The sequence below is a fragment of the Rhinolophus ferrumequinum genome, chromosome 10 (genome assembly GCF_004115265.2).
Source record: "Rhinolophus ferrumequinum isolate MPI-CBG mRhiFer1 chromosome 10, mRhiFer1_v1.p, whole genome shotgun sequence".
Classification (NCBI taxonomy): Eukaryota; Metazoa; Chordata; class Mammalia; order Chiroptera; family Rhinolophidae; genus Rhinolophus; species Rhinolophus ferrumequinum.
In genome coordinates, this window is record NC_046293.1 from 33,425,326 (window position 1) to 33,444,409 (window position 19,084).

At 33.3% G+C, this 19,084-nt stretch overlaps 1 protein-coding gene across 3 annotated transcripts in view; it reads left to right on the plus strand.

Moving 5' to 3' along the window:
* The window catches only part of LOC117029118 (solute carrier organic anion transporter family member 1B3-like), a 50,775-nt gene that overhangs the window by 21,125 nt on the left and 10,566 nt on the right, over positions 1-19,084 (plus strand). For all 3 annotated transcript variants that reach the window (XM_033118132.1, XM_033118133.1, XM_033118134.1), the window contains 7 exons: positions 2,932-3,078; positions 3,274-3,372; positions 6,343-6,585; positions 9,608-9,772; positions 11,147-11,342; positions 14,446-14,611; positions 16,778-16,962. In XM_033118132.1, coding sequence (XP_032974023.1) covers positions 2,932-3,078; positions 3,274-3,372; positions 6,343-6,585; positions 9,608-9,772; positions 11,147-11,342; positions 14,446-14,611; positions 16,778-16,962 — 1,201 coding nt within the window. The remainder of the gene's footprint in view (positions 1-2,931; positions 3,079-3,273; positions 3,373-6,342; positions 6,586-9,607; positions 9,773-11,146; positions 11,343-14,445; positions 14,612-16,777; positions 16,963-19,084) is intronic.

Sequence of the window (19,084 nt, forward strand, 5' to 3'; positions counted from 1 at the left end):
GCTACATACCTCATTGCTGAATATCACTACAGTCACCTGTGAAGTACTCCCCTTGGGAAGTTATGCACTGATGCCAGCAACTAGTGCACCCTTCAAAGCAATTTTGGAGCTCTTTTTCTGGAATGGCCATCACAGCTGTCGTCATATTATCCTTGATGTCCTGAATGTCATCCAAATGTCTTCCTTTCAATATTTCCTTTATCTTTGGGTAAAGAAATAATTCATTGGGGGCTAGATCAGGTGAGTAGGGAGGGTGTTCCAATAGTTATTTGTTTACTGGCTAAAACCTCCTTCACAGACAGTGCTATGTGAGCTGGTGCATTGTTGTGATGCAAGAGCCATGAATTGTTGAGGAAAAGTTCAGGTCGTCTAACTTTTTCATGCAACCTTTTCAGCTTCCAAATAGTAAACTTGGTTAACTGTTTGTCCAGTTGATACGTATTCATAATGAATAATCCCTCTGATATCAAAAAAAGGTTAGTAACATTGTTGCAACAAGTTTCCAAACTTAATTGTCAGAATTCATATTAAATTTTAATACAGTTTCTTCCCTTCTTAAAATGTGTACACATTTTTTTGGCACCCTCTCTATATATGGGCAAATAATTTTCAACAATGGAGCCAAAAACATACAATGGAGAAAAGAAAGCCTCTTCAATAAATGGTGCTGGGAAAATTTGAAAGCCACATGCAAAAGAATGAAACTAGACTGCGATCTGTCACCATATAGCAAAATTAACTCAAAATGGATCAAAGACCTAAATATAAGACCTGAAACAATACATTGTATAGAAGAAAGCATGGCGACTAAACTTATGGGCCTTGGGTTTAGAGAAGATTTGATGAATTTGACCTTAAAGGCAAGGGAAGTAAAAGCAAAAATAAATGAATGGGACTATATCAAACTTCTATATCAAATCTTCTGCACAGCAAAAGAAAGCATCAATAAAACAAAGAGGCAATAAAACAAAGAGGCAACCAACCAATTGGGAGGTTTATGCAAACAACACCTCCAATGAGGGCCTACTATTCAAAATAGATAAATACTCATACAATTCAACAACAACAAAAACCAAACAATCTAATTTAAAAATGGGCAGAGGAACTGAACAGACACTTTTCCCAAGAATACATACAAATGACCAACAGGAATATGAAAAAATGCTCAAATTCACTAACTGTTAGGTAAATGCAAATTGAAACCACAATGAGATACCACCTGTTAGAATGGCTATGATCAACAAGACAAGTAATAATAAGTGTTGAAGAAGTTGTGGAATAAAAAGAACCCTCATACACTGCTGCTGGGAATGTAAATTGATACAACCACAATGGAAAATAGTATGGAGGTTCCTCAAAAAATTAATAGAATTACCACACAATCCAGAAATCCCTCTTCTGGGTATTTACCAAAAAAGTCTGAAAACATTTATCCATAAAAATATAGGTATTCCTATGTTAATTTCAGCATTATTCATGGTGACCAAGACATGGAAACAACCAAAGTGTCCTTTGATTGATGATTGGATAAAAAAGATGTGGTACATATATACAATGGAATGTTATTACTTGGTCATAAGAAAAGATTAGACACTATCATTTGGGACAACGTGGGTGGATCTTGAGATTATCATGCTAAGCGAAATGTCAGACAGAAAAAATTGAGAACCATATGATTATATACCACATATGATTTCATTCATATGTGGTATCATTCATATGTGGTATATAAAACTGAAGGCAACAAATGAACTAGACAAACAAACAAGCAAAAACTCATAGACACAGATAACAGTGTAGTGGTTACCAGCGGGTAAGGGGTGGGGTTTGTAGAAGAGGGCAAAAGGGGTCAAATATATGGTAATGAAAGGAGAATTGACTTTGGGTGGTGAACACACAATGCAATATATAGATGATATGTTATAGAATTGTACAGCTGAAACCTATATAATTTTAATAACCAGTGTCACCTCAGTAAAGTTAATACAAATTAAAAAATAATATGAAGAAGAGGGAAGTGGCATAAATATACAGAAATGTAACTTTATGAAAAATGCAAATTTTACACCAATTAAAGATTTTTTTGCCTATTATAACACAAATCATAATGTATAATTACCAATTATTACACTAAAGTTTTTCTGCCTACTAGATAGGAAAAGATTAAAAATAAAAATAAATGAGGTAGAGGAAAAGACATATTTTATTAATATGTATTACTGGGAGTGTATAAATTACTAACTTTTTTGTAAGTTAATTTTCTATATAGTAAGGAATAAAAATATGCATATCTACTTAAATCAGTAACTTTACTAACCATTGTCAACCCAATAAACTCTAATTAAAAAAAAAAAAGAACTTCTACTTTTGCTGATTTATATTAAGAAAATAATCAGGATGCATAAGGATTTATTTACAATCATAGCCATGGCATCTCTGTTTAACAGAGTGAAAAATTAGAAATATTTTATGAATAAAAAATAAGAGATTGATTAAGCAAACTATGAAAATTTATTCAGCATATGACTATGGTGTCATTAAAATCCTGATATTAAAAAAATTTAATAGCATGGTGAAATTGTCATAATACGGTGTTAAGTACTAAAAAAGTAGATTACAGTAAGAACTGGACATTTAAGTATATAATGAACATAAGGAATATTATGCATATTTTTATGTGCACTAAAAATGTGGAAGATATATACACATACTGCAAGTGTCTCTCGGTGTGTGGTTGGATTCAGATACTTTTTGCTTGTTTTCTTTGTGCTTTTCTGTATTTTCAAGTTTTGTAAGATGAATATAAGTCACTCATAATTAGAAAAAAGGAAAAAAATATTAAATGGAGTAATTAAGGGGTTAATGTAGTTGAATTTCTAATAGGAATGTTAAAATTAATGTTTAAAATAAAACATTCTCTTGTCTACGTAGGTTGGGAAACGGAATCTGAGTCATACACATGGGTATATGTCCTAATGGGGAATATGCTTCGTGGAATTGGGGAAACTCCCATACAACCCTTGGGGATTTCTTACATTGATGATTTTGCTGAAGAAGGAGATTCTTCTCTTTATTTAGGTAATGTACAGAAAATATTAGATTTTATGATTACTTTTCTTGGGTTTACTTTTCCTGAATTTATCTTAAATTTATTCTTATATTTATTTTTAAAATATTGGGAAAAACATATTGTGTAACGTTACTTTAAAAAACTTATTGAATAAGAACCACATATTATTGGCTTCTGATAATATTATTTTTTAATATTTTCAGGTAGTTTGTATGCAATAGCAATGCTTGGTCCAATCCTTGGCTTTATGCTGGGATCTCTGTTTGCTACAATGTACGTGGATATTGGATATGTAGATCTGAGTAAGTACAATAAGAACAAGGTAATATGATAATGCTTTTCAAGTACAGGACATCTTCTTTCAAATAATTGAATTTACTCTTTCAATAGTTCTTTTGGTCAAAAGTTACAAATAGGAAATAAATGTGTTACTAACCAGAATAAAAATAAAATTCAGCTCCTATCTACCCCAGGGTTTTACAACTAAGTCTAAAATAATAATAATAATAATAAATAATAATAACAAACTTGCTTAAGATCACTTCATCCAAAATAATTGCAAACTAATTGCAGTTTTCTCAATGTGCTCTGTAATGTCACTTCCCTGCATTTACCCTTAGAAAACTTTCTCTCCATTTTTCGTTTGCATAGTTCTTCAAGTCTTTTCCAAAATGTGGCTCCTCTTCAGAGGAGCCTTACTGTGTCACCGCCCCGGGCTCAAAGTTGTGTCCCTGCTAATCACCAAGAGCTTGCATTATGCAATGCGCCATAAGCATTTGTGCCATCTCTTACCTGCCATCTCTTTAGAGCATAACAGTATGGTATCTGACTTAACATATAATAAGTAATTAGTGTTTATGAATAAACAAATCTTATTTTCTATCTTACCAAGACTTGAATTGATCTCCAAGGAGATCCAAAGATTCATTTCCAAAATGGAACGGACATCACAGTAGGCAAACAATAACCGCAAACTGTTATTTATATATAATAAACCGTGCTTTATAATAGAAGGCTAAAGCAAGTACCTGTGAAATGTTTTATGTCTTCTAGTTTGGACGTGTAAATGAGATTTTAGGTTCCCATTCTGTACTTGCTACTCATTAACCTCCAGGTTCATCATTGTTTTTATCACTAAGAGTACAGAAATAAATGGTTCAACTCTTTAGGATGGTAGTTTTGTAACTTCTTTTCTATAGTCAGAAATCACTACTCACAATATTTTAGGAATCCTGGTGATTCCATTTCTGTCACTGAATGTTCAGACCTTATTACATCTTCTCTTATTCAGCCATGAGTATGATGAAAATATACTGTGAAGGAGCCAAAGAGATAACATAAGTGAGTAAAGAGTCAGGTGTGGCTATTAAACCGGGGTGGTGAAACTGGTGGTGGTGAACTGCCCTCCCCACACACCTGAAAGCACATATACTACTCAGCTTCAACCCATACTTTTCATGCAGAAATTTAGATCCACCATTGACAAGACCTTCTGATTGGTTTTCAAGAAAATCCAGAAATTCAGCTTTTGATGTAGAATTTTTCAATTTTTAAGACAGTGTGTGAGCCAAGGAAAACACTTTGGCAGGCCATGTTTAGTTAGATTACGACTTCTAATTCCTACATGTTGACCAGTCATAGAAAAGGAAAAATGTTACCAAAATGATATTTGTGACAGATAATGAATAAATATTTAGCATGAAGATGGAGTCGCTGCTTTCACCAATCATCTTCTGAAATCTGTCTGAGTTGCTGATTATGGAACAATATGATTACATAAATCAATTTTAAACCCAGATCTGTGCGTATTGAAAACCACTTCGATAAATAGAATGGGTAATTTATTTCTCTGTAGTTTTAAATCAGGTCAGTATTTTCTCATATTTCTGAGTTTTCTAATAGACCATAGTTGTGGCGCCATTATTGTGCTCCAAACTTCTATAGGGTGTGTGTGTGTGTGTGTGTGTGTGTGTGTGTGTGTGTGTAAGGTCTGACAATTAAGCTCTCAAACTCATCCTAGAAAAAGTGCTGCATACCTCATTGCTGAATATCACTATGGTCGAAGTACTCCCCTTAGGAGGTTATGCATCGATACTAGAGCCTACTCCACCCTTCAAAACAATTTTGGAACTCTTTTTGTGGAATGGCCATCAGAGCTTTCATCGTATTACCTTTGATGTTCTGAATGTCATCAAAATCTCTTCAATATTTCCTTTATCTTCGGGTAAAGAAAGAGGTCATTGGGGGCCAGATCAGGTGAGTAGGGCGTGTGTTCCAATATAGTTATTTGTTTACTACCTAAAAACTCCCTCACAGACAGTGCCGTGTGAGCTGGTGCATTGTCGTGATGCAAGAGCCATGAATTGTTGGCGAACTTTTTCAGGTAGTCTAACTTTTTCACACAGGCTTTTCAGCACTTCCAAATAGTAAAGTTGGTTAACTGTTTGGCCAGTTGGTACAAATTCATAACAAATAATCCCTCTGATATCAAAAATGTTTAGTGACATCATTGCAACAAAGTTCACAAACTTAGTTGTCAAACCTCATATGCATTGCACTTTCTTATTGCCTAGAATGTTTGCTTTATACTTACTGAAATAGCTCATTTATATTGATTATATGTAGTATTTACATATTACTCATGCATGCTTTAAAGAAAAATATAATTGATACAAACGTAAATTATCCCTAAATTTAGAGTTCAACTCTTGTGATCAATATTAAACTCATATTTTCATTGTGTGTATATCTTCAATTTTATCCTCTGTTCTTTCAAATAGTTGGAAATGCAGGTTTCTGGGGAAAGAAAAAAAAAAGCTGCATGATTGGCGCTAAGAATTTCTTGCAAACTACTGTAAACTTCAGTGCTTGTGCTTTCTTGACCCAGCAGATGGTGCCAATAGTTTTTAAACAATAACAAGGATGTATATGGCTTCCATAATTGGTCCTTATATGGCTTTTAGGCTTTAATGTTCAGTAATGGCAAATGTCCAGTCATGTCACCAGAAAAGCCACCAAGTTCACATATGCTCAGGCAATAACAACAGTATCATGACTGGTTCCTGGACAGTAGCAACTGCATGAGGTTATTACATTTTAGGCGTATCCTGACTTCAGAGATGATAGTATGAAAAAACAAAAATAGTGTCTCAGAATTGATGAAATATAGTTTACTTGCTTTATCTATGGAATAGAACAAACATTACCATTCTTACCCAGAATTTATTGCATTTCAAAATAATGTTTTACTTGCTTCTAATTCTTTATTCCAGGCAGTATCAGAATAACTCCTAAGGACTCTCGTTGGGTTGGTGCTTGGTGGCTTGGTTTTCTTTTGGCTGGACTATTATCCATTATTTCTTCCATACCGTTTTTTTTCCTGCCCAAAAATCTGGATAAACCAGAGAAAGAAAGGAAAGTTTCAGCATCTTTTCATGTGCCCCAAACAAATGAGGAAAGGAGTCAAATGGCTAGTTCGACCAACCATGGGCAAAATGTTACTGAAAATACAACTGGTAAGTGTTTCATATTTATAGTCAATTTGGAATTCTTAATCCCAGTGAAAGGGACGAGTGAGTATTCCCAAATAATAAGTTATGCTCAAATAATCTAGAGTTAGCCTTCTTCTGCACTAAATTTAGCTGAATTATTTTTCTAAGATTCCTACAAAAATTAATAAATGTTTATTGAAAACATACCAACTTTGAAGAGAATAGGATTAAGTTTGTGGTCTTTAGCACAGACAAACCAACCTAAGGAAAAAATATATGCTACTTATAAACCAAAGAATATATATTCATTTCAAAATGTTATACTGTAAACTATGAGGGTTAAAAGGACTGCAATATTTCATTCACTTATTCATTCATTCACAAATAATACCAAGCACCACACTAAGCCCTGGTGATATGCCTCTGTTTTCCAAGAATTTGCAATCTAGTGGGTTATAACAAGAAGTATGTAGACAATTGCAATACATTGTTTAAGCACTATGGTAAAATTAACTATAAGAAATAATCAGTGCCTATAAATTGGGCAATTTACCTATTCTTAGGTGGAGAGATGGAGTTAGAAGAAGAAAGTCAGAGAAGGTTTCTCTCTAGATAATTAAAGCAAGGTGTTTTTTTTTTTTCTTGGTAATCATACAGAAAAAAAAATTTGCTTGCTTAAATATTAAAAAACGAAGTAGAAGCAACAGTAGTAGTTAAGATTATCGAAGACACTCATGTAAGTAGTGATCCTCTACCATTTGATAGTACCTTCCCTTTCAAACATAAGCCCTGAGGGCTAATGGAGAACAATTTAGGAGCAATAATCTGGAGAATGATCCAGCAGCATTCAGAGCAAGATAGCTGAAATAATGAGGTGTTGGCGCAGTTTTCACATTACACAGAAATAGTGAAATCGTAAAAGTCAAAGCAGAGCGATGCCTTGACAACCTTTGCACATGGAAGTTGAAGAGAATTGAAGATTCTCAGTTGTAGCCCAAGTTCACCTTCGCAGCAGTTCTTCCACTCACTCATTTTATTGTTACATTCTCTGCTCTACCACTCAAATCCAAAAGCAATGGTGTGCTAGAGTCAGCTTATTGGCTCATGAGACAGGACTGTTAAATGTTCAGCTACACTGGTAGCTTGAAATTGGCCATTGTGGGTGATTTTACCACCATTTATTACTGTGGAAATTGGGAAATACTACAAATCAGGCCTTGTTGCTCCATGAGTCAGTTGTTAAACATTTATCAACACACCACTGAGTTAGAAGTGTCTGAAATGTAACATGCACACTAAAAATAGCCTACCAATACCTTTTCATTTGGTTGCTGCCACTTCCACTGTACCAAATCAAATCCATAAAAAGTAGTGGATGATTGTCTAAACCCACAAGGAACATGGTTGAGCCCAAAAACAATGGAGAAGATAATGAATATGCAAAAATAGGACAACTGTAAACATTATCTATATTATCAACTGTGTTTGTAGGATAGTAACCAGAATAGTAAAGAAGTCCTTGATTATGTGATATTAGGAATAGGTGAAACAGCTAAGAATATTCAGTCAGAAAAAACAATGTTGGATTTGTTCTATATGTTTTTGAGTAGATATAAGACTAATTGGTTAGAAGAAATAAAGAAGTATTTCAGTGCATTACAAAAACAATGAGAATTATCCAAAAGTGGAGCAAATTTCTTTCTGAAGCAGTCAGCTTAATGTCACTTGACTTGTTTATTGATCCAATTATTGAGGGTATATAGTGGATCATGATTGTGTGGAAGTTCAGACCAGACAACATCCAAGTTCCCACCCACCACAAAAATTCAATGATTTGGTGAAACCATCTGCTCCTTTTCTTTTGATTAAATGTCACAACTCACTTAGAATACCTAACAAGTCCGTGGTCCTTTCTGACGTGAAGCCATGAAGAAAAGCGTAGCATTTTGGCCTAACAATTTTAAATGTTATTTATTCGGGCTATAAATTACCTTATCTGTTCTTTATGCCTCTTCTTCACCATTTTCTCTCTCTTTTCTTCTTACTATAAGCAGATGAAACTATTTCTTAATTACCATTAGATAGAAGGCTTAATTCTGACCACATCTAATGAAAACCTTTAGAGATCTACAGAACATGATCTTTCAAAGTCCGTGTCATCCATCTCTCAATGACCTTATCTGGTTCTGTCTTTCTAGTCTCTGATACTTCCTCCTGGTTTTCGGAGTAGCTTCTTTCACTTTTAATTCGCATTACAGTTGGTTAACCTGCTGAACACAGACCCAGATCACATAATTCTTGCCATGGACATATGTTATGAATTTGTTACACATCTATTTGTAGGCATAGGTTGTTATGATATTATTGTCATAATGTCCCATGAGAGACAACATCATTATTCTCTGCCTCTCCTTAAACCTCCAGTAAGGTAATTTATAATACTTTCAGCTTTACTGAGACAGTATTTTATGGTAGAAAAGCTGTATACCAAGAAACAACAGTTCTGTATCCTGGTACTAAATTGATCTTTATGATTTTTGAACCTCGGTCTTCTTATTTTTGTGAACTTTGGATTATACTATTATTAAGGTAATGGCTACTTAATAATTATATTATTAAATGCTAATAAGTAAGAGATAATGCATGTCTTATTCACTTTTGTTTCTTGTGCACCTAGCATATTGCCTGGTACCCAATTGAAAACCAAATATCTGTTGAATGAATGGATAAATAAATTAATGATGTATGTAGTTGTATGGTAGAGTGGTAAAAATAACTAAACACAAAGTGAATAAAGCAAGTTGAAAAACAGCATGTATGTACGATCCCAATTTGTGGTAAAATGAACTAAATAAATGTTAATGTATATATGGAAAATATTGAAGGAATATTTAAAAACTGTTGATAGGACTGCAGGGTATTCGGAGTTTCTTTGTTATGTTGTAATGTAATTTTAAATTGTATGTAACTTACAGTTACAAGATTAGGATATTACTATATATTTAAGCTACATTATTATATGTTCTTTATATTTGTGTTTTTATAGGTTTTTTCCAATCCTTGAAAAGTATCCTTACCAATCCCCTATATGTTATATTTTTGGTTTTGACATTGATAAAATCCAGTGCTTTTATTGGTGCTCTTACTTACGTCTTTAAATACGTAGAACAACAATATGATCAACCAGCAGCTACGGCTAACATTGTGCTTGGTAAGACATATTGTTTACATTTGCTTGATGAGCCATATACTACCAAATAGTGGAGTTCCAAGTGACATTTTGTTGTTAAGGCAATTCTATGTTTTAGTAAATATAATTTCAATTTATTCTTTTGCAAATCTTATCAAATTTGTCAATCTTGTGATATAACCATTGTTCTGTACTTGAAGTTGAATCTCACATTTTTAAGGAGATGAATTCCTGAAGAAAAAGGTGCATGTGAATGGAATATTTAGACATGGTATCTGCCTGATTGGATTTTATAATTTAGTGCTGAGATCCAGAGATAAATCTTTTTGTAATGTAAACATTATATTACCATAATTCATGGACTTTGATTTAGGACCCAAAATAGAACATTGATGTTTCCCAAAGAAAAATCAATTTAAACACGTCATTGATGTCTAAATAATTCAAAACAAAAATCATATTGTAATAGGTTTTTTTGGCTACAATATCTGTTTCCAATGACATATTGAGACTTGTTTATGAAAGAAAGGTTTTCTTATATTCTTTTTCCCCTATACCCAGTATAAGATAAAATTCTTAGGAGCAGTACATTAGCAAGTACAGTGCCCAGCACATTGTAGATAATTAATAAATATTTGATGAATTAAATTAAATTTGTCGAGTGGTATGTGAGTAGTGGTATTTGATTTCTTATCATAATCAAATAAGAAAATAATTTTGTATAATGCTCTTATTGAACTTAAGATAAAAGGTTAAACTGTAATAGTTAAGCTTGACTCCTAATGAGGGTCCCAGCATTAACTTTTTTGTTAGAGGGTTCTTCATCTTTAATGAGTCTTGCAGGACAATGAAATGAAAAAGTTATAAGAGGGATTGATCATTTTTAACTACATAGGCCCTTTTATCATCTCAGGTATATATGTGTTGGGATGAGTAAAGGAGAGATATTAATTCAAGTATTCAATTCTAATGTACTGGGTGGATTTAGAGTGAGGTTTTAGGAACTGGAACTCTTTGTTTTGAGAAGATGTAAGGGACGGTAAAAGATGTAAAAGACGGTAGGATGAAAGTCTCATAGGCAGGAAGATGATGCTTTGTTTTTGTTTTCCAGAAAAAAGAAATGCCCCATAGAAACCATCTATTCAGAAATGCAAATATTTTCAGTCACTGACTTTTGCTATTAAAGAAATCAAACCCTGAGCATTGGCAGGAAGAAATCATTTTTATCTTTCCCATATGGTATACTGGTCCCCTACCATTTCTTCTGGCCTGCCAGTCTTCTACTTAAGAAGTAATAAGATTAGATGAACTTGGTTGATATACATTGTGTTTCATATTGAAAGACATTTCAGAATAACCGTATGTATTTAATTACAATTTTTCTTTTATTTCTAGGAAGCATAACCATACCGACTATTGCAACTGGGATGTTTATCGGAGGATATATCGTTAAAAAATTCAAACTTACTTTACTTGGAATTGCCAAATTTTTATTTTTTATCAATATATTGGCCTTCATATTTTACCTGTTAAATTTTGCACTAATCTGTGAAAACAGATCGGTTGCTGGCCTAACCGTGACCTATGATGGGTTTGTATATATAACTATATCAGTTGCACAATGTATAAGCTATCTAATGTAAATGATTTTAAGGAAAACAGGGCAGATGGCAATTTTAACTAAACTTAATTGAGAAAAATTTTAACTTACAAATACTTAAAACATTCATTTCTTAAGATTTCAAGAAAGTTTCCTTTTATTCCTTTCTTTAAAAAAACTTTATAGGTAATAATAATAGTTACCATTTATGGGGTGCTCTCAAAGAGTGATGGGTAATTTAATCCCCATTTTATAGGTATAGAAAGCAAGGCTTAGCTTCCGTGACTAGCAAAGTTAAGATTCTGACTCAAATTTGGGACTTTTGACACCAAAACGCTTAGTTTTAATCATTACTATCTTGGATGGATCATGAGATCAATACAAATGACATTTTTCCAACAGTGACTGAATGATCATTGTCTACAGTTAATTTTAATATTTAACAACTATCTTTGTAACAAAACCTTTTCTTACGTTGTACCACTGAGTTTTCCTTTTCTGACAACTATACTGTTTCTTCGGGTATTGTCTTCATTAACGTAGAATTGATAAATATCCTATATATAACTGTACATCAGACCCTAGAAAATCTTTAATTTTTATTAGTATCAAGTATTGTGAAGTATTCCAAGTACTACAGTCTTTACCCCAAATCAAGGGCAAGATTCCTGTGCAGCGAGCGTTCTCATCACGTCTGAATACAGCCAACAACGTGAGCTTAGGAAGGTTCCCATGCAAGAAACAAGCAAAGATCCTTGAATCACAGTTCAGTAACCAGGCTCCTTCATGATGCTTGTTGTTGGCTCTGAGCTTTTAAACTAGATCCTATGAGGTGTCAGTTTTAACTTGTCGAATCTTCCCACATTTCTTTACCTAGGCAGCGTCCTATTCTTGGCGGCTTGCCAATTTAATCTTGAATGATCTCCTTGGTTCCTCTTCATCCTGACTATTGTTATTTCTGTCCAGCATCGCTCACTCTGGTAAATCAAAATACAGAGTACCTAGGACATTGAACTTTAGAGTTCAAAGAACCTTAGAGATCATGCAGCCCAACCCTCTTATCTTTATTAGTTGAGACCCAGAGAAACCATGACTTGTTTGAAGTCATACAATGCCTCCAGACTGATGCTGTATTCTAGTATTGGTTCAAGGGCTCCCTGGCTATCAGGGCAGGCTTTAGACTTTACTCAGTTCCCTGAAAACAGGTATAGTGACTGTGCCATCTATTACCATCTATTCCAAAGGAGGCAGCTAGTGTTCTATGGGATTTTTTTCAATCAGTGAAAGTTTACTGAGTTCCTTCTTAAAGGTCAAGGAGATGTATAGAAGACATCAATGTCCTCATGGAATTCATAGTCTAATAATAGCAAGCAACAGAGTCAATGTATTCAGCATTTATGAAATGCTAGTCGCTAGTCAGTGGGGTAAGTTTTTTAAGTATAAATTTGTGTATAGGTTCTCAGAATGTGGTCTGCAGGTCTAAAGGGGTCCCTGAGAGCTTATCAGAGTGTCAACAAATTGTAAACTGTTTTTACAATAATATCAAGATAGCATTTGCCTCTTTCGTTCTCATTTTCTCATGAGTGCATAGTGATATTTTCTAAGGATACAAGATACTTGCTAATAACATCATTCTGATGGCTAGTGTGACATGTGTGCTTGTGTATTCTCTCGTGTTAAAATTTTCTTAGTATCAATTTCTAATACAGTAAATATCAACAGATATAACCCACTGTACAAAAAACCTTTGGAACTCTCAATACTTTTGAGAGTGAAGGGCTACTGAGAACAAAAAGTTTCAGAACTGCCAAATTATTTTTTCCCAAAAAAATTCCTATGAGGTTGGTGTTGTTTTCTATGACTTACAAATGGAAAAACTAATTTTAGAAAGAGTAATCACATTGCTATGACATGGCAGAACTAATGTGAACACAGGAGTTTCTGATTGAGATGTCTGGACACTAATCATTAAGCTTAACCACTCCCAGTCATGTGTCCCCAAGCAGAATTAGGTATTAGATGATTTTAGTAAAATTATTGCTAATAGAATTTCTCAATCTACTTTTTCTTTCTTAATATAAATTACTTTCTTATTTAAAGATAATATCTCAATCCTCAATTATCAAGACTTTTACCCATAATAAAAGAATGATTTTAAAAATCTATAAGCATAATATTAATTACACATATGATCTATTTTATAATTTTAGCTATGTTTTAATATTATATTTTATAAATATAATCATGTTTTACAGGAAGTCATTCTAAAGTATGTTGTGGTTTCATTTAAAAAATTATATGGAGTTTTCCTGCTCTTTCTCAACTGATTTCTATTTTTCTTGATTTTTAAAATTGATTCTTAGAGATTCTGCTGAACTATTTTGTTGAATTATTTTCTTATGTAGTGAAAAATATAGATTTTAAAATTCAAATTAGTTAAATAACATTTACACATTTACAGGAGTTTGCAGTGAGCTGGAAGAAACCTTAGTCTAATGTCATTTCCTTGCTGAAGAGAAACTGAGTCACAGAAAAATGAAGTGACTTATTTAATTAGTAATTTCTTGATAGAATCTCAAAAACTGTTCTCCAAATCTTACCTATCTTCTGTGGTTTCTTTTTATTGTTTTACTTTATCTAGATCATAAATAATGTCTGGGTAAAGATGCAATGTAAAAAAGTGAAAAAGCCCTAAATTTTTTTTGCCATTTTGGCTTCGTCACTCATCAACTTTTTCTAATTAAAGGACAACACTTTCCCTTATTTCTCCTCTCCTCACCTCTCATTTTCCCTTCCCTCTTCTTTCCTTCGCTTCCTTCCCCTCCCCCCCTTTTTTCACTTTCTCTCCTTCTCCTTCACTTTTTTCTCCTCCTCCTCCTCCTCCTCCTCCTCCTCCTCCTCCTCCTCCTCCTCCTCCTCCTGCTTCTTCTCCTCCTGCTTCTTCTCCTCCTTCTCCTCCTTCTCCTCCTCCTCCTCCTCCTCTTCCTTCTTCTCTCTCTCTCTCTCTCTCTCTTTCTCTCTCTCTCTGTTTCTCTCTCTCCCCCTTTTGCACCCATCTCTCTCTTTTTGATATATGTCTGTCATATATTTCCAGAAATAATCCAGTAACATCTCATACAAATGTACCACTTTCTTATTGCAACTCACATTGCAATTGTGATGAAAGTCAATGGGAACCAGTCTGTGGAAACAATGGAATAACTTACATGTCACCTTGTCTAGCAGGATGTAAATCTTCAAGTGGCAATAAAAAGCCTATAGTGAGTATTAATTATTTTCTCTCTCTCTTTTCTCCTTAATCAAAATCACAGATTTTATTTAATAATTACTTATCAAATTTTCTATGACTAAGGTCTTCAGTAAAAAATATAAAAGAAAAAGACTTCTAATATTGTCTGTTATTGTGACGTTGTGAAAACAAAGCTTCATATAAAATCCTACTTGCATTTTATAAAATTTATACAAAAAATAAAATGAATAAAATAAAATCTGACTTGGGGCACAAACAAATTTTTCCCCTTGAGTTTATAAGAATATGACCTGTCAGGATTTGAATGCATTCAGTATCTCTAAAAAGCACTCCATTTGACTGAAAGCTATGATATCCATTAAGGTGAAGAAGGTACTTTACCCTTCAGAAGTTAAGAGAAAGTCCTGGCCAACTCCTTGTCAACAATACCTACCTTTCTATGACAACTATGTATATGCAATTTGGCACATAGATTCTGACAAGTTTATTTCTAGCCTCACTACCCTTTTAACTTTCCAAGAAATTAATCAAGGCTTCATGCTCACTTGACTGTTCAATTCTTGCCTTCCAATTTTGCTTTCCCCAATTCTGGCACTATTCTTATCCAAGATAACTTAGTATTCTGCTTATCTATTGCTAACATCTCCCATAGAAATGCCATTTTCTTCTTCACTCAAAATATTCCCTTTCACGCAAACTATGGGTTCTCCTCAATCCCCTGGGTAACTTCCAAGAGTAAAGGATCAGTTATTCTGTTCTTTATTTCAACTCCAGTCCCCTGAATATGTCACAAAGTTGGCAAGCCATTTCCTAGATCCTTTTCCCATCACCAACATTAGGAATATAATCAGCTACGATTATTGCTCTCTACCACACCCTTCTGTCTTTGATTTTCAAACTTTTTTCATCTTTTTCTTGCCCATAGTTCTATTAATTGTATTACTAAAGGCAATTGAAAACTTTGAAGAATACAATACCTCGATTCTTTGAAACTAGGCCACAAATTTGCAAAACTATGACCCTAGGACTGTACTTAAAACCCACATCTCACTGAGAGTGCCCCGTTTGATCCCGTCATTGGCAGTGCTCCCATTTACTCCACTTTGCCTATTAGTGAAGGCCTGGGAGAGACATAATGTTAGAATCCTAAGGAGAGCTCTGGTTAATATGATAACATTGTTTTCTTAATACTGGCAATGGTAATACCATTTGGGGACTACTGGGTAATTAGTTTACCAAATCTTTAATAATTAATTATTGAAAATAATATTTTCTACCTAAGTTTGGTTTTATTGGCCAATAGACTTGCTACATAAAGGATTACTCCAAATTATTACTTGTGAAAAAGCAAAGTTTGGTTATCAAATAAGTGTGGATTCAAATTATTCCTCACTTCTTCCTTCAGTAATCGGTCTTTCACGCTAATAGATTTAAACTTCCCTTAAATCTTAGTTTAGCCTAGACTCATAACAGAATTTATTAAGGATGTCTATGTACATAAAGTACTCTCCAAATTAAATTTCTAAAATCATTTGTTCCTAAGTTTTTCCCTTCTGTGCTATGTTAAGGTATTCTATTGGGTTGAACCTCTCTAGCAATAACATCATCTATTCTATAGCCTGTCATGCTTTTGAATGTTGTGTTTGCTTGTCAAAGTAGAATTCTAGCACCCTTGCCTCGCCCCACTCTCTTACACTCACCTCCATTCCAATGGTTACTCTAGTCGCAGGTTTGGCCCCTCCTAAACTACTGTATTTTCTGGATTCCCTGGGTAATTCCTCCACAAGGAACGTCCTTGACACTTAGTAGAGATTGTTAAAGAGAGTAACTGTGTTATAGAAAGTAAAAGTAAGTGGGAGAGAAATATTAAAAGAATTTACATTAATGAGAAATTTACATACAGAGTTTCAGACATTTTCTTTTAATCTTTCCTAATTTTTAAATCAGAGATAAATTAAATATTAATGATGAATTACATTTTCTTGTCTAGAAAGGAATCCAGGAAACTATTTTGCCTTTGAATTATTAAGCAGCTGTATTTTTAGAATGTTTTCTTTAAGAACTATAAATATTTTCGATCAAATGAATGAGACTTATTTAAATATAATGAACTGTATTTATAGATGAGTCGTATTTTGCAAATATATTCTGTAATAATTCAAAAACTATTTTTCAGGTGTTTTATAACTGTAGTTGTGTGGAAGTACCTGGTTTCCAGAACATAAGCAACTCAGTGAATTTGGGTACGTGCCCAAGAGATGATCAGTGTACAAAAAAATTTTATATTTATATACTAGTGCAAATTCTGAATAGTTTTACTGTTTCATTGGGAACTACCTCAACGATCATGTTGGTTTTTAAGTGAGTATTATTTTTAAAGCATTTTTATGTATATCAGACTACAAACACACCTAAAAATGTACATATTTTCTCATAATATATTTGGAACCCAAATTCATATTTTGTTGCATTCTAAGAATGCGTTTCTTAGGATTATTGTGATACTTCAATGATATAATTAATAATAATTTTGCCTCTAATTCTTACATTACAAAATTTAGATTCCATACTTTCTCCTCTTACTAGGTATATTAAAACACAGGCTGATTGACAATTACTTCAATCCTGAAAGAATCCCTGTTGTATTTCTAAAAGAACTTCTAATTTTGTGATGCCTTATACGATGAGCCTGTCAGAGTGTATCACCTATTAATTTTATTGAAAGAAAATATTTTGGAGCCGGACAGGAAAAGCTGACATAAGACAAATAAACTTAAAAATAAACACATAATTACAAATTGTCATTAGTACTCATGAGGAAAATGAGATCTATTGAAGGTAATTAAAGGGGAAACCTAATTCAGGATTGAGGTGAGGAGCTGTGAAGAAGAGGACTCAGAGAGTACTTCTCAAAAAAAAAAAAGTGACATTTAATCAAAAGGTCTACAGAACAAGTTAAAGTTAACCAAATGAGGTACTTTACAGGTCTAGGTGCCAATGTGCCAATGCCTTGAGGCAGGAAAGAGCTGGCATGTTTGAGGAATGAAAAGAAGCTGGTTAGTTGAAACATACTAGGTGAGACAGAAATAGTACAAGATAAAATCGGAGGGTTAGGAAGGGATCAGATAATACAAGACCTATTGGTGAAATTAATTATTTAATCACCTAAAATTGGAAACAAACACTTGAATGTAAGTCTTAAAAATATAAATGTACACAAGACAAACAAGTGAAGGAACAAAAACTCATAGACATAGACAACAGTTTAGGGGTTACCAGAGGGTAAGGGGGGCTCTAGAAGAGGGTAAATGGGGTCTAATATATGCTGATGAAAAGAGAACTGACTCTGGGAGATGAACACACAATGTGAGATACAGATAATGTACTATAGAATTGTACACCTGAAATCTATGTAACTTTACTAACAATTGTCACCCCAACAAACTTAAATTAAAATAAATAAACAAAAATATATATATATATATATATATATATATATATATATATATATATATAAATGTACAAGTACAGTGACCTGGATTAACATCTAATTATACTTGTAAGACCTTGGTAGTTGACCACAAGTAACTTTCAGTCAATAGCATGACATGGAAGGGAAAAAAAAAAATGTATTAACTTTAGTTAAAATAAATATAGATCTGTAAACTGAGTCTACAGTTGTTTAAATTCTACTCTGACCCTGAATCTTGTAAAAGTTTGTATACTAATTTATTCCACAGATATAGCTCCACTTTAATGTAAAATGTTGTCTACTCAAAAGGAAAAATCTTCAATATCTGCCAAATTACAGATATTAACTTATAGGAAATCATATCAAAACTCCATGTAATCTTGCGTCTCAACAAGTCTTAGCTTTTTTATTCAAATCCTTCATGAAGAAAGAGGTTTATAGAGATCATTGTTCCATTACTGATGACATCTATATTTTATTTTATTGAGAAAGTGGTTAAGATTATTATTACCATTTGTCAAACACATTTCTTGATCTCTCACCAGCCTTTGATTTTATCAAAAGAAAACTCTTGTGAAGCAGGCTGTAAAATAAAACTATAAACTTCAGTTTATTAATGATTTTCCAACACTTATGTCATAAGACTATTGTTAAAACTAGACTAAACAGTAGTGATGCTAGTCAATCATTCAACATATATTCATTATGTTCCAGGCACAGTTCTAGATGCTGAGGATGGAACTATGAACAAAGTGATAAAGGCCCCACTTTTATTAGCGTCCAGTGGGAGTGAGGGATGGGGGACTGGATGGGTGTAGGAAAAAGAACAATAAATAAATAAATAAGTAAGTAAAGATATAAAGTAGAAAAGGTGTTAAGCATTAGAAAGAAAAGCAAATCAGAGTAAGAATACAGATGGCGGAGGGGGGAGGAAGGGGGTAAGTAAACATACTAATTCAAATATTGTGCGTTGGAAGTCATTTCATAAAAGACCTGAACAAAAAATGAAGG